This window comes from Rhodnius prolixus, unplaced genomic scaffold (assembly GCF_049639745.1).
Source record: "Rhodnius prolixus isolate KJV_2025 unplaced genomic scaffold, Rpr scaffold_10, whole genome shotgun sequence".
Taxonomy (NCBI): domain Eukaryota; kingdom Metazoa; phylum Arthropoda; class Insecta; order Hemiptera; family Reduviidae; genus Rhodnius; species Rhodnius prolixus.
This window is the reverse complement of record NW_027411615.1, coordinates 10,299,358-10,316,080: the sequence shown is the minus strand read 5'-3', so window position 1 is coordinate 10,316,080 and position 16,723 is coordinate 10,299,358. Positions and strand designations below refer to the sequence as shown.

General features: G+C 35.5%; 1 protein-coding gene and 1 long non-coding RNA gene across 3 annotated transcripts in view; one reads left to right on the top strand and one right to left on the bottom strand.

Annotated features, from left to right (window-relative positions):
• The window catches only part of Csgalnact (Chondroitin sulfate N-acetylgalactosaminyltransferase), a 409,289-nt gene that overhangs the window by 158,013 nt on the left and 234,553 nt on the right, over positions 1–16,723 (bottom strand). For both annotated transcript variants that reach the window (XM_074133944.1, XM_074133945.1), the window contains one exon: positions 16,278–16,412. In XM_074133944.1, the coding sequence (XP_073990045.1) occupies positions 16,278–16,412 (135 nt within the window). The remainder of the gene's footprint in view (positions 1–16,277; positions 16,413–16,723) is intronic.
• Positions 1–16,723, top strand: part of LOC141457254 (uncharacterized) — a 306,694-nt gene that overhangs the window by 87,495 nt on the left and 202,476 nt on the right. The gene's annotated exons all lie outside the window — the stretch shown is intronic.

Sequence of the window (16,723 nt, the reverse complement as noted above, 5' to 3'; positions counted from 1 at the left end):
ATTTGCAATTTAAAAATATATATAAAGAAATGTACAAAAGGAGATTTCAGGCTGGAGGACCTATATTTTTAATGAGTCTAGTTAATCATTTTATGACAATGCCAAATTTGTAGACTAACAAGAAGAATTGTCGAATAATGACTAAAAATAGACTGTTTTCAGTTATTTGATAATATTAGAAGTTAGGAATCATTAATAACGTTGAAAGAAACTTTTCCTCCTGGGTAACTTGAGGCAGAGTTTCTCAGCTAGAAAGGGCTGAAGTAGGTAACTGCTATTACTTTGGAACATCAAACTACCGGCTAAACTCTTCAAAATTTGTTTTCAAGTTGGCTAAATTTGTTTAGAAGTTAGTTTCGTTTTCAATATTTAAATATTTAGTCATTTAGTTGCTGTAATGGAGCGCAGAGTAGTTACGGTGTGATAACATTGCCCTACAATTAATTCTCATTGAGGAAAGGTTAAATTTTAGAGTAAAATCTGAGCCAATGATTCACCGTTGAATTCATTTTTAATGAAAAATTGTTCAAACAATAGTGATCGTTCTTATTTAAGCAATTAATTGCAGTTCAATGAAAATATACAGGGTGATCCATTTAAAACGCACCAATCGCAAATAACTTTTTAGGAAAGCGGAATTTGTAAAAAACCCACGAAGTAAACTATATGTTTTTTTTTGTCTAGTTTTCAAATTTTCCACCCCCGATGCTGTATCTTTATTTTTGGCGGAGTTACGGCCAAGAACCCGATTGGGGTTTCATAAGGACCACTGGTTTTGACAATGATTGTGAAAACTACATAAGAAATTGTGAAAAATGACGTTAACCCCGTTTCGATTTCCCTAATATTTGTTGAGATATTTAAGATTAAAGTTACTATTTTATCAACTCGTGAACGGTTTTCAATATTAATTTTTCACCAGAAATACACGTTTTGGGAGGTCCTCTCACTACAAAAATGTTATTTGTGACGCAAAGAACAAAGGTAATAATAATTAAAGATTTTAAAAATTTAGTGTAATGTAATGGTTATGGGTGAGTCAGAATAAATTGGTTTTATCATCAAATAAAAGCAACCATCACATCATTTTAATGTTCCCCGTATGCAAGACTTCTTCACCAATGATTGCGGTAAGAATATCTTGCCAGGGAAGGGCGGGTGTTGGTCTAGTGATCATGAGCATGGTTTTGTAAGTGGAAGACCCCTAGTTCGAATTCTGCGAATGCATACATTTTATTTAAAAAAGTATTATAATGTATTAAGTATTATGAATAACTGCATACGCGGGATTCGAACTGGTGATCTCTCACTTACAAAGCCACGCTCTTGATCATTAGACCAACACCCTAGCAAGATATTCTTACCGTAATCACATTTAAAGAAGTCTTGCATCGGGTTTTTGGCCGTAAGTCTGACAAAAATGAAGATAAATCATCAGGGATGAAAAATTTGAAAACTAGACTAAAAAAAACGGTAAATCTTTAGAATAGCTCCCCGGAGGCGTGGCCTAATTCGAAGTGATTCTGATTCGCTGTTACTATAGAACCCGCCATATTCAAATATAAATATAAAACTATTTCTTTATTTTATATTTACACTTAAATCTAGCGGGTTATATGGTAACAGCGAATCAGAATCACTTCGAATTATTTATTTATTTCTTAATGGGGGCTTCGCCCCCCACACCCCTGACTTTTTTCTTAATACCCCCCTCCTAACCTACCTAATCACCCTCAATTTTTTAATTTGTGTCACAAGATTCATTACAATAATTACACAGAACAACACAAAAGAAACTTACCTTATTCTGTGGAGTTCTTTTCCTGAGGAGGGTATACCTGTCGAACTCCGTCCAGATAATCTCTCATAAGGTCGCCACTGGAAGAATGACTCCTATGTCACATATACTCCGCTAAGTAGGAGTCAAACTGGCCAGTGGCGGTCCTTCTTGGGAGCTGCCTTTTTATGGAACTACACTCATGCTTTAATTTAAAAAAAAAACTGCAAATTTAAAACGCTCATACTCATAAAGTTACAAAAAAACGGCACCTCAGGTCACATACAAAGCACTCGCGGGAACTATTAATACATTAAACAGGAAGCAGTTGCTAGGCAGTAAGTGTACTGCGCATGCGCGCGAAACATAAGAGTTACGAAATTCGCACAATCCGAAACAGTTCATTGGCGGGAAGTAGTTTAAATTTTCACAGGTAGGTGCGCTGTACTTCCCACCCCCTAAAAATAAACAGGCCACGCCTCCGGGGAGCTATTCTTTAGATTAGCCAAAAAAACATATAGTTTACTTCGTGGGTTTTTTCGAAATTATGCTTTCCAAAAAGTTATTAGCGATTGGTGCGTTTTAAATGGATCACCCTGTATAATACGTAATAACAGAGATACTGGTTTAAAATATTATTTTAATTCTAACATATGAAAATAAATGACTCAAGTTAAACATGGAATAAACATAATAATGTTTTAAAAAAATTCAAAAGTATAAGTCCTCAAAAGCGTACTATTTCTTACAATGCATAGCGGATAACATGCTGCTGACTGCGCTGAAGTAAGCATACTATTGTTCCCGTGGTTTCCTTCTTGCTGTACAGTTTCCATTACTTTGAAATACCTCCATTTATTCTAAGAACCACTTCACGTTGTACCTGTTTGTGCCTACATTTGAATTATGGCTGCTATATTTTCTCTTCTTTTTTTTCCCATGTAATTTATATTTCTAAACGTCTGTTTATGTTCCTAATTCATTATTTCTTTATAAAGATGTCTTTTCTGAAATTTAAATATTCAGTTTGGGTTCTAAAATTATATTGCGCTGATGTCCTAAAATTGGGGTTGTTCTGTCGCCAATATTTAGCAATAAAGTAATAACATTGAATGTAAACTGCTAATAAGTAACAAAAAATCTATCTAGTAATGTAAATTGTATCGAAACCTATGTAACCACTGTTGCTGTAGAAGTTTATTTTCAAAAACAAGCTTATCACTTTTAAGTATTAAAATTTCTTGAGATTAAACATTTGAACGTTTTCTTTTTGACTTGCATTTAGTTTAAAATTCGTCTTGATGAACATTGTATTTGAAAGAAATCATTTTTTGTTATTGTCCACTTTACTATTTTTGTCAACTCATATCTTTAATTTTTATTTGGATAACTTGTATTTATTTGTACTGCACTAATTCTACAACAAGTGAACCACTTGATGTATACGAATAAATTCGTCAGGAGCTTGGGGGTTAAAGAGATCTTTGGTTAAAAATAAATGAAGCAACTCCAATTATTGGTGAACCAATGTCAATATTCCCATTTAAATGGTTACCATAGAACTGAAATGTAATTCTCAAACTGACCCAATTACATTTGCCTTCTCTAAAATTGTATAGACCCAACAACTTAACAATTTACCCCAATTGTAGTAATAACAGTTATAGTAAATTTCATTTATATCACACTTAATTTGCTTATTTATTTCTATCCTAAAAGAGTCCTTGTCTTGTAATTCTGCCATCCCAAGCCGCTCTTTGCAACAGAGATTGTCACATCATTAGAGAGTTTTTTTTTTGAGAATAGAAAAGCGGTGATTTCTTCCGGCATGGACACAATTCCAAAAATTTAAATCTAACCCAATCAAAACAGCTAAACTTTGCTATAATTAAGCCTTTCTTTAAGTCCATTTAACCAGTGAAGCGCGGAATTTAGAGTAAAAAACCCCCCACAGTGTGCGGAATTAAAATCAGAGAATGACGTAGTATACACGTCGAACGGGGTAAAAACAACCAAAAGTTTACAACGTCTGTAATAGTCACTGCAAGCACTTTTTCCGCAATCTCTTGGGGCTTGAGATTACCAGAGCATTCTGTGCTCATTCAAAATCTTGCACCGCTTCTCGTATGCATTGCCTAATCATGAAATCATGCTAGAACTGAGGTCTGAACCTCTATCTAAGGTAAAAACGGCATTGCACAAGGGCTGAGAGCTTCAATTTGTGTGCGTAATTCCCAATCTCTAATGTGGAGATCAAACATGTACCAACCACTTATCATTTGGCTGACTCCCACCGCAGTTCTATTGGTAAGATAAAGGAAACATCCCACCAAATAATATTCTTATTGTATTTTATTAAAATTTCGAGTTTTTATAGTTAATGGCAATTTTATATTTTTCACAACGAGTATACACGTCGAACGCACTGTAACAGAGATTTAGTTTGACGTTCATACGCGTCTTAACACGTTATTGGCTCCAACCCACTCCTTAAATCATTGGCTCCTCTTCCTAATCTTTTCCTTTACAATACCCCAATAAAATATTGTTCCTCTGTGAAAAACCTTGGTATCACTTTCGATCAAAACCTATCCTGGAAAAACCATGTTTCCCAAATCTCTCATCGTTCCATCCATATCCTTAAGCAGTTTAATAGTTACCGTCACCTTTTTCCAATTAAGACCCGGCAACTCCTAGTTTCCTCTATTATATTCCCCCATTTCGACTATGGTTGTTTAGTGTATGGCGGTCTTTCTGGTGATATTGAAGCTAAGCTCAAGCGCCTCATGAACTGCTTCATAAGATTTATTTTCAGCATTTCCAGAGACTCTCGCATTTCGCACTGCTACGATGAGTTGAAGTGGCTTTTTCCTGTCTATCGCCGCCAATAATTTTTGGCTTCCTTCCTATTCCAAGTCATCCAGTCTCAAAGAACATCCTATATTTTTCCAACTCGTTAAGTTTAAATCCTCGATCCATTCCCGTAATACTAGATCTCGCTCAACTGATCTCTATATTCCCTCACACCGTACCTCATCCTTTGACAAGTCCTTCCTAATACGTGCTACCTCTCTCTGGAACTCCTTGTCTTCATCTGTCCGCCATGCTCCTACCCTATCTATCTTTAAATCCCGTCTATTCAGTTATCTACTTTCTATTCAGCTTCCTCCGAAATTTTAATTGTTTTAATTTATTTCCTTAATTTCTGCTGTTTTTTTGATTTTCACTTTTTGTAAATACTTATTTATTTATTTATTTATTTTCTTTTAAACACAGGCCAAATTGTTAAGGCTTCTATTTGTTCCTGTGTTTATTCTTAGGGGACAATTGTCCCAAAATAATAAATTTCTTTTCTATTTCTACTTAACAGGTTAAGGGAAGGGATTAGCTCAGCAGTTAGTGCACAGAATTTCTGCGCAGAGATCCTGGGTTCGAATCTGGCAGCTATCAATCTTTAGACTTTCTTCTGGCTCCTTGCAGCTTACTATCCTTTATGGATGTGTTGTCTGCCATTAGAAAACAATGGCCTGCCGAAGGCCGGTAGTGAACTGTAAAAGGCTCCGGGCTCCAATAATCGCAGATAATTTTATTTTTATATTTAAGGCACGTCATCATCTGAGAGTTACTTAAGAAGTAATTTTACAAATTGGACCCGTCCATAAATCAGCCAATAATTTTATTTATCAATTGGAAAACAATATTTATGAGGTGACTGCTTAACTCTTAAGTTAATGTCGTTCGAGTGTTTAACGCTAGACTTTGTATTTTGTTCCTACTCAGACTCAAATGACGTAAAAAATAAAAAATTACTAATAAAAATTAAGTGAATATAAACAATGTTAACACAACACAAACTCTCAATAAGTAATTTTTTTTTTTTTGCGTTTATTTTGGTACAATCAGCGCGTTAGCGCTATAAGTAACAGTGATAGCAGTGAACAGTAGAAGTAGACGAGTGGAGAAGCTACCCAGTGGTAACACTCCAAAACATTACTTATTCACTCTCTTCACTTGAGAGGAGATCACGAGGCCACTGTCGTTTAAGACGTCTTGTCGGGTTGTCAGGAAGAGTTCTAGAAGAAAGATTTTGAGCCTAGAGGATTTATATGAGATTGCAGGCTGAAGTGGAGTTTTCTGTATCGTGTTTTAGCAACTTGTGTGACAAAAGGAATGTTAAGGTCACAGTGTGTATAGTCAGGTTGGAGACATAAAATGGAGCGTTTACGATAGTTGGAAGTATTTTAGATTGTAGCGATTGAATTCTTTGGAGATTGGAGCGTTTGGTTGAACCCCACAGCTCTATTCCATACGCCCAGATGGGTTTCAAAATAGAAGTATAAATCAGTCTTTTGTTGTCCAGACAGAGTTTTGATCTATCGTCTAAGAGTTTTTTAAGTAGTCGATAGCGTCTGTTCAGTTCTGTTCTTTTAAGTCTAGTGCGGGGGTTCCAATCAATAAGTAATTAAAGGAAAAAATGAATGATTGATTAAGAAAATTACAGATAATTGATTAATAATTCTCAATGTGTAATTTGAAAATAAGGACCATTTAAGTTCTAGAAATACAGCTAACCGGTTTGGCCGTGTACTTTATTTAAAAAGAAGAAGAAATGGTTGTATTTTGCTAAAAAGCAATAAAAACTATCTAAAAGAAAAAGCGTTTTACTTGGGAAAATGTTTGGGATGTTTAGCCAGTTGAGAAATTATTGCAAGGAGTTCTCAGTGCTATACTTTAGGTGTTGTAGGCATTGTGTTTGGTTACTAGTATTTGTGAAGGGAAAGTAAATCTGGGCAGCAAAGGCGCCGCAGTGAGCAGAGTTTGGCGAAGGCGTGAGAAATTCTCTAGGTAAGAGAGAGGCTATTGGTTGTAGAAGGTTGTATTTTAAAGAACAACATTGCCTGTCCTAGATAGAGAGAAGTAAAAGAGAATTTAGTGGAGGATTGTAAAGTTGTAATTAGGGACGCTAGTTTAAGGCCTCGAGAGAAAGAAGCAAAAAAGATAATTATAATTCCCTTTAGGGCTGGATGTAATTCCTCAGGCTAGGCTCATGTTCTGAATTACCTTAGTACTTAGGGTCCATAGTCACTTTTCTTAAAGATTCAAAGAAATAAATTATTATAAATATAAAACAATAAATCTTCTTATAACTAGATTTTGAACTATTAATTATTATTGTATTTAAAACTTATTTAACGATTTTAAGAAGAGAAGTTTCATTTATTTCGTTTAATTATGAGCTCAAATGCCTTGTCGAATCAACAGAAAATGGGGCATAACAAGTCGAAGGACACCCCAGGCTAGAGACAGGCTAAAACGTTGTATCAGGTAGTAGTTACTCGAATAACTTACTACACATTACTCCAGCAAGGCCACCTGGCAATTAGGTTGATCGTACGCGTTTGCTCGAGCCATTGTACATTGATCAAACACATGATCCAGGTAGTGGATAGTTTGAGGAAGGCTCGCCATTCCGCGTCCAAAACGGATGAAAATATGAATTATAATTAATCAACATTACTACCCTGAGGTGCTTGCTCAACTCAGTGAAAGAGTAAGGAAAAAACGACCCGATTTGTGGAAGAACAAGTCATGGGTTCTCCATCAAGACAACGCTCCGTCTCACACTGCATTGTCTGTCAAGACGTTTCTCTAGCCAAGTACAACATCCCAGTTTTAGGCCATCCGCCTTATTCACCCCATGTGATTTTTATCTGTTCCCCGAAAGTCAAATCTGCATTAAAAGGAACACGATTTCAGTCCCAGTTGAAGCTGTGAAAGAAAAAGCGGCACGCGTCATGCAGGAGCTCACAGAAAAAGACTTCCAGCACTGTTTCGAACAATGGTAAATTCGCATGGAGCGTTGTAGGGATTGGGGATATTGAAGGTGATAATAACTAAATATGTATAAATTTAAAATAAAATGTTTTACAGCAATAGTCACGTTATTTAATAGCCACACCTCGTATGAAATTCCAAATTTGAAAGGCACAGGTGGTACATATCGAATAAAGTTTTTAGCAATTTATTTCAGGTAGTGGATAGTTTGAGGATCTTCTGCCAGAAAGAAGATGAAACAGCACTGCACACATTGTATCAGTGTAAACTGATGGTTTGCTTTATTTTCACGTTCTTCCTCATAGGTAAAATAAGCGGTATCTATTGAAAAAAAAAAATAACCAGAAATGGGCTAAATCATAACTCCCTCATGATAAACCAAAAAAACTTGAAAAGTCTTCAATTGGACGAGAAATAATAGAAAAGTTGGTAGCAGTAAATGTAATCTTGTGCTAGTTTGATTTTTGGCTACATCAATCGGTTGTTGACTTCAGCAAAAAATTGAACACTAGTGAATTATATACGTGACTTTGCTGACTTAGAATTATCTTCATCCCACGTGAGGATATTACTTGCCAGTAGTTTGATTTGACGTCACGTTTTATTTTTTTGTAGAAATCGAGTCAATAAAGTGTAGATAGAATGCCATCAGCAATGAGAAGGTTATTTTGGAGTTACTGAAAATCAGCTATTTTTACAAACTACCTTTCTCAGAACAACCTTTCCTTGGTAGGCTACCCAATAACTATTTAACTTAAAGGATTTCGAATTTACGTTTATCGAATCGAATTGAATTTATAATTTTTTGTATTCTGTTTTTACCAAACCGGTGTACAGAAGGAGTTGCATACAGAAAGCATTTTAGAAATAAATAATACAAAAGATAAAAATTAAACCGAACTTAAACAAGAAATAATAATAAAATAATAAGTTACATAATTTAAAAATAATCATAACAAATGAAAAATAGCCTTCTAAATTAAATTGTCAGTTAAATACTTCTAGCCAGACTACTTGACAAACGCTCAAAACTCTCACTACAGAACAAACGACCACTCTATACAGCTCTTCTCGCACCAATATGGACTTACGGACTCGAACTTTATGGAACAGCTACAGAAATCAAACATCAATAGACTGCAAACCCTACAATCTAAATACTCCGCCGCATAGTAGACGCTCCATTCTGTATTATACATACAGATCTCCAAATTCCACTCATCTCCGAACTTGCCAAAATCCGATATAAAAATTTTCATCAAAAACTCTCATTTCATCCCAACACTTTAGCTGCAAACTTGTCTTCAACTACACTACCCTCCAATCCTCGAAGACGGCTGAGGCGCCGCTGGCCCCCGTGACCAACTGGGTGACTAATGGCGGCCATCACTGGATGACCGTCATTCACGTCTGCCACGTTTTTTATATAAATTCATCCATTTACTTATTGTACCCTGTAAGTACAGGTGTAAATTTCAATAAAAGGATATTAAAATATATATATATATATATATATTAGCAATTATTAAAACATGGATGAGCGCAACATTAATAAGATTATGGTATAATTGTAAATATTTGGACAGTGAGATGTTGATTGCGGTGACGGTAAATTAAATAGTTGTTCCTCTCTGCTAATAGTGGCAGGAATAGATAGTTGAGGTAGATATTTTAATCTAATACATACATAAACCAGACAGGTAATAAATAAATGAAATAAATCTTCATTTTCATGGAGGTTACAAAGAGTACAGAGCTGGTTAGGATTTATTAAGTAGGCTATTGCTTTGTGAACGATTTTAATGGAGAAATTACTGCAAGTTCTAAGTTGGAACAATATACTAGTTACAGGAAATGGTAGGGAGAGTAAAATATCATTTTGAACATCCCAAGTACAGTAGAACCTCGATTAACCGGGCTGAGCTCCGGCTATACCCACCTCGGAAAACTGAAATCCCGGTTAAACCGAATACCCAGTATTACACAGTAATACATTACTGTTTCGTCCCAGAGATCAACTCCTATCTTAGACGGCAAACCTTTTTTTTTTATTTTTTACATACGTATTATTTTTTTTTGAATTTTTTTCTCTTTTCCTTCTTTTTTTAATTTTTTTTTCCATTTTTTGCCGTTCAACTTTTTGAAAAATACTTTTCAAGTGTTGTTTGCTTTTTTCTATCAAATGACCACTCTCTGATGAGTGTACGCAATTTAAAAAGCACAACTTTGTCACTGATTAGAATGTCCTTATCGTGAAAAAAATAAAGACCCTTCAAGAAAATCAGGTATAAAAGAGTTGCTGCCACGCCTACAATTATGTTACATTGGAAGACAACAAATTTTCCTGTCGCCACCGAAAATTAACTTTTGTTTCGGGCGCCGATCCAGGTGTTCTTATGATGACTCAACATGATCCCGGTTAATCCGAATCCCGGGGCTGGTTAATCGGGGTTGCACTGTATTTAAAGGAATATTTCTATAATAAATACTGTAATTTGAGGAGTATAGTCTGGCTACGTCAGTGTAGTGTAAATTGGCTTCATAGGGTGACAAAAGTGTATTTAAATTTTTACGAATTACATAGAGGTCCTGCATTTCGCTCAGAGATGGTTGTAACCAACATTTATAAAAATTTCTGTACTTTGGGTTACCCAGTTGAACTTAATTGCTTATTAGACGGTGAAGAGTCGAAATATATGGTAATGGCCCATAATAACAAATACGAGGTAATCTGGATCCATCCATTTCCAATATTTTACAAAATCATTTCAACGCAAGCTTGCGTTGAGTTGAATTTATTTAATTTTTATTGTTTCTTAACTGTAGCCGAGTGGTTAAAGGCGTGGCCCGCAAAGCTAATATGTTGTGAGGGGTATTGGATTCGATTCCTGGTCTAGGTCTTGGATTTTATCTAATGAATAATAAAATGAAGTTACAGTAAAGTATACGTCTGTGCAGTCGTTTCCGTAGCGCTTGAAATGAAAAATAAAATAAATAGAGTTTCTAAATATAGATTATGGTAAAGTTTGCCCACAAAGCCGACATAACAGAAATGTAGCCTTTGCTCCCGCCATATCAAAATATTTCAAGTTAGATGAATACTGAATGTCAGTTCCCACTGGAACTGCTTTTATTTGAAAAAGGAAAAAAAAGACAAAATTAGCCAGACAGGCATTTCTTTTTCGTCATTTTTTTCATTTCAGTCGGTCCAATGGCTGAAGCGCCTAACAATGGCGCTCGCTAACAACCAACCATCCATCAGCTGGTTCTAAAAAAAAATACAGATGAAATGAGAGTACGGTTTTCACTTCTTTTTTTTAAGCTTTGTATGTACATATATATATAGTATGTAGTTCTGTACGTTCCCTCGAAAGATTAATAAAGCGAGATATTACGTTTACATAATGTCAAAGCCGGCAAACTTGTGCTGACTAGATCATCAATATGTTTGTCACCAGAAATGATGTTAATATTTGAATAAGTGAAAATGACTGCTGGCCCTAATTAGATCTAGTATCTCATTAAGACATAATTAGGATGTAAACCTCTGAAGGTGAAAGGGTCTTGTTTACTCTGACATCAGGACTAATGCCCAACCTTGTTCACCTAACTACCTTCTCTACACCATCCGTCTACACTAAAACTTTTGTCCTGCAGTTAATTATTATCATAGAGGAGATCAAAATTTGATTTCTAAGGATGTTTTGCTCTTCTTTGCTAGTAATTTGTCTTAAATATAAAAAGAACTATAGGTGATTTGGCACTCTCTTCATACCTGAATCTGAATTCAGACAAAATGTTAACATTGTACATAGTTTTTTGTTTGTTGTATAAAATGATCTATTCAGAATTATTTATGTTATTACAATCATACAATCAGGCATATGTTTAAAGAGTTTTATGTATGTCTTGTAGAGTAGTACTGTACAGGAATGTTTGAGCGCTGTGTTTCTGTTAATATGTGAGTATAACTGTTTTATTCGAGTGTACGAGGTGTGGCTATTAAATAACGAGACTATTGCTGTAAAACATTTTATTTTAAATTTATACATATTTAGTTATTATCACCTTCAATATACACCCCTACCCTATCCCTACAACGCTCCATGCGAATTTACCATTGTTGGAAACAGTGCTGGAAGTCTTTTTCTGTCAGTTCCTTCATGACGCGTGCTTTTTCTTTCACAGTTTCAACGGACTGAAATCGTATTCCGTTTAATACAGATTTGACTTTGGAGAACAGATAAAAGTCACATGGGGCCAGGTCAGGCGAATAAGGCGGATGGCCTAAAACTGGGATGTTGTACTTGGCTATAGAAACGTCTTGACAGACAATGCAGTGTGAGACCCATGACTTGTTCTTCCACCAATCGGGTCGTTTTTTCCTTACTGTTTCACGGAGTTGAGCAAGCACCTCACGGTAGTAATGTTGATTAATTATAATCGATATTTTCATCCGTTTTGGACGTGGAAGTGCGACCCGGGCGGTCATCATCTCCGACGTCTTCTCGGCCATCTTGGAAACGCTTGAACCACTCAAAAACTTGCGCACGTGATAAACATTCATCGCTATAAACTACTTTTAATAAAAGATAAGTTTCAGTAGCGGTTTTACCCAGTTTCATGTGACATTTCACAACAATTCGTTGCTCTACTACATGTGTAGTCTGTCTACAAACACGTGAGAGGCTGCAATCGAAAGTGAAGGCTTTACGCTGCACAGCTGTCGTTAGGATTTGGCACATGCGTAGTTCTATAATAGCCTCATCTCGTATATTGAAGGCACGAGTTTTCTTCGCTTAGAGTCACGAAATCTCAGGCTAAAACGCCCTTCACAGTGAACAAGCAATACATAAGGCTTATTGCCAGTCTTTATCTTCTTTCTGTCAAGCCTATACTGGCTATCCGAGTCAGTATACCGAGTATGTCAATGCAGTGCCGCTACAAGGTGCAACGAGGAAGGAAAGACATAATTTGCCCTTTCCCCGCTTTGTTTGGAGCATTGCAGTAACCTATGCGATATGCTAATGCACTTTATTACCAGCCTTATATCTGAGGTTGTTGTAGAATTTCAAATCAAATCAAATAAATACATTTCAATTGAACCTTCTAAGGCTAGAAGCTACATTTCTGTAGAAGTTCAGGAAGTATCAATCAGTTGGGCGAACAATATTTGCCTCGGACCTAAAGGATGGGGTCTATCCCAGGCCGTGCATTGAATCAGAATCTCCTCTTTAACTGTGCGCTTTATTAACAATGCAGCTTGTCTAATCAACATCTAACTAATTAACTTGATCTCCTCCATTCCTGGACGAAGCCTCCACTCAACTTGCACTTCTCTTCCATGACAATATACCTGGTTAGTAAATTAATTGAACATCCTGATGGCTAGGTGTGAGGAGTTTTTGTAATTAAGTTCTTGTACATGTTCTGAGTTAGTAAACAACTAATTCATAAAAAAAAGAACCAAGCACCGCCGCTATATATAACCAGCTGAGTCTGGATTATTATTTTTTCCACTAAATGTTTCATTACTCTTAAAAGAATTTAATAAAATGCAAATTTTTGTTTTTTCATTTAATCATGAATACGCCACTTTTTTTATAAAATTGTTGCCACGTGAAATGGCAGCAATGTTTCTGTAAGTCAATAAATTAAATTAGGTGCAAACAGTTAACACTCCATATAACTTATTCTTATTTCTTTTTATAATTTAAGGACGTTAACATCAAAGGAAAAATGAGTGGTAGAGGCTTTTAGAAAAATATTATCTAAGTGTCGCGCTCCTAGTGGGAAAGAACCGAGGACTCCTAGCGTGCCAGGCCACCTACGTTAGCTTCTCTAGAAGATTCCTTACTTCAAGAATTTATTGCCTAAATTTCAACCAAACATAGATACCAACTGTTTACTAATTAATTAACTTCTCAATGACTATAACTTCCTAACTCTATAACTTCCGGACTTCTAACTATTTAAATCAGCTAAGTGAATGACTATCAATCTTCCAGGACCTCAGTTGTTCGCTTTGACGCCAGTATCTTTTTTTCTTTTCTGTGTTTAGAGATTTTAAAACTCAATGTACCATGATTTCTCTCTAGGGTATACCGTTGGTAAATACCACCTAAACTAAGACGTCCAGAATTTATTATAAGAGTCCAGACGTCCAAACAAACGATAGTTAGTATTGATTTGAAAATAGTTAAAATATTAATTTTTGTGTTGGATTGATTTAGATCAGCTTTTCCCAACCTGTGATAGGCGAGTTGCTGGTTGGTGGTACACGAAAAATAATCAATAATGGCGAACATAAAAAAATTAAATCATATAAACGTTTTTTCCCTATAATTCATAACAATCATTTTAATTAATAGTATTATACAGTAATGTTGTTAATATGTACAGTAATAAGGTATATATATCACAAGATATACGAGAAAATATAATAGCACATTTAACAGGATTAAAATTGTCTTTTATGGAGTATTTTCCAAAACCCGAAAACACAAATGATAATTGGATTTCAAACCCCTTTCTAGAAGTAGAATGGCTCATTAGAATGGTTATAACTACAAACCTAATATTTCTATAATAAAACAGGGAACATTTGCACTTAACTGATTTAAATAAATTGATATGTTATATGTATTTTGGAATTCTCCAAATTTATTACAAAATGTATTTAGATTTCTTTTCAAGTTATAAGCAATCTTTCTGAAATCAGATTGGGTAGGCCTTATGCTATTAAATTTAAAATCAATGTCATTTACGAGTATACAATCAAACCAAAAGATCATTGTTTAATGTGTAATAAGAACGAGCCGGAAACATTAATTGTTTATCAGCTGTCCAGTCTATGAAAGTTTTGGAATCCTACTCCATATAAACAAATATAATAATCCTACAGAAGAACTTTGTAAATTTATTGATAATTTTGAAGAGAAAAATATGTACGAAATTTTTAATGATTTAAAAAAGTTTTAAAACTAAGATCTTACACTTTACAAAGTTTATAAAGTGAACATGAACTTAAACTCCTTTGTAGCAGATAGATTGTATCTCTATACAAATAAAGATAATAATTATAAAATAACACACGCGGAATAACAAATTTCACGAAATACTATCATTTTTACGAAGTGGTACAATTTAGCATGATGTACTACCAAGTGGTACGGAGAGCCAAAAAAGGTTGGGAAACGCTTATTTAGATTATCTGCTCGTATGAACTAAAAGTGCTGTAATTTTTATAATAAACTTCGTTAAAAACTTAATTACGAGGGTCGTTTGAAAAGTCTGTGCAAAGTCAGAGAGATAGCACTACTGGCGCGTATCGAGGTTATGTTTAGTTAGTAGCATCTCTTGGAAGAACACACACCAAGTTTCAGCCAGATCGGTCTATTTCTTTGTGTTTGGCATTCGTTTGAATCGAGGAAGTCGAGTGATTTTCAAAAAATGGACGAAAAAGAATTTCGTGTGTTGATTAAACACTACTTTATGAAAGGCAAAACGCCTCAGGAGACTAAAGAGAAGCTTGATAAACATTATGGTTACTCTGCACCTTCGATTAGAACAGTTTATAAGTGGTTTCAAAATTTTCGGAGTGGCCATATGGGCACAAGTGACGCTGAACGTTCTGGACGCCCTGTTGAGGTTACTACTCCAGAAATCATTGATAAAATCCATGATATGGTGATGGATGACAGAAGAGTGAAGGTGCGTGAATGAGAGGGCATCTCGATTGAACGGGTACATAATATTTTGCATCAACATTTGGACATGACAAAGCTATCCGCAAGATGGGTGCCGCGATTGCTCACGCTTGACCAAAAACGAAATCGTGTGAAGTGTTGCAAGGACGGTTTGCAGCTGTTCCAGAAGAATCCGCAGGACTTTAAGCGTCGTTTCGTCACTGTGGATGAAACATGGATACATCACTACACTCCTGAGACCAAAGAACAATCTAAACAATGGGTTACCAAGGGGGAATCTGCGCCAAAAAAGGCGAAGACCGTTCCTTCGGCCGGAAAGATTATGGCGACTGTCTTTTGGGATTCGCAAGGAATAATCCTCATCGACTATCTGGAAAAGGGTAAAACTATTACAGGTGCATATTATTCATCGTTATTGGACCATTTGAAAACCGAGCTGCAAGAAAAACGCCCACGATTGGCCCACAAAAAAGTCCTTTTCCATCACGACAACGCACCAGCTCACACCTCAGCAGTTGTGGTCGCAAAATTAATGGAAATAGGGTTCCAACTCGTTTCACATCCCCCCTATTCCCCAATATGAAGAAATGGCTGGCGGGAAAAAGATTTTATTCAAACGAGGAGGTGATTGCAGAAACGAATGGCTATTTTTCAGACTTGGACAAATCCTATTATTCGGAAGGGATTAACAAACTAGAGCAGCGTTGGACGAAGTGTATAAGCCTAAAAGGAGACTATGTTGAAAAATAAAAAAGGTTTACCCCAAAAAATTAAGTAGTTTTTATTTCTGCACGGACTTTTTAAACGACCCTCGTAGGTACTACATGGCTTCTACGGATCATTACTATTAACTAATATTCTCAATAATATCCTCGACGTCTTCAATTTTGGTATTTAGGAATTCCTGAAATTGAACTAATTAAGTAAAACATAATGTAGCTGTTATACGCACTTACCATGTTCAGGTGAAGTGGTGATTTGCAATATTCGCAGTTTCAATGTTCTGATCTCATTTGTCAGCCTAGCAACTTCCGCTCGGTTCTCTTCTTCACGTTGTTCTAGAAGACTGCCATATCCTTCTCCTGGGCTACCTGCAACAAACCATATAATGGTAGTAAGATCATGGAATCCACAAATTATGCCAGTTTTCTATATCTTGATACCTCCCGGGCGAAAAAGAAATCAACAAAAATGGAAGTTCTGTTTTTATTGAAAATAACTGTTCAATAAAAAGTTGGTTTTGGTAAAATTTAATTTAAATCTTTTAGTATTATTTATGAGAAGCCGAAACATTTTCTGAAAGATGCCAGGGCTTGCTTCGTTCTAAAGTATTTTTTTCATTAACATAAGCTGCGTGCTCACAAAAGTAATTAATATAATGCCCATATTTTCAGGAGGGCTT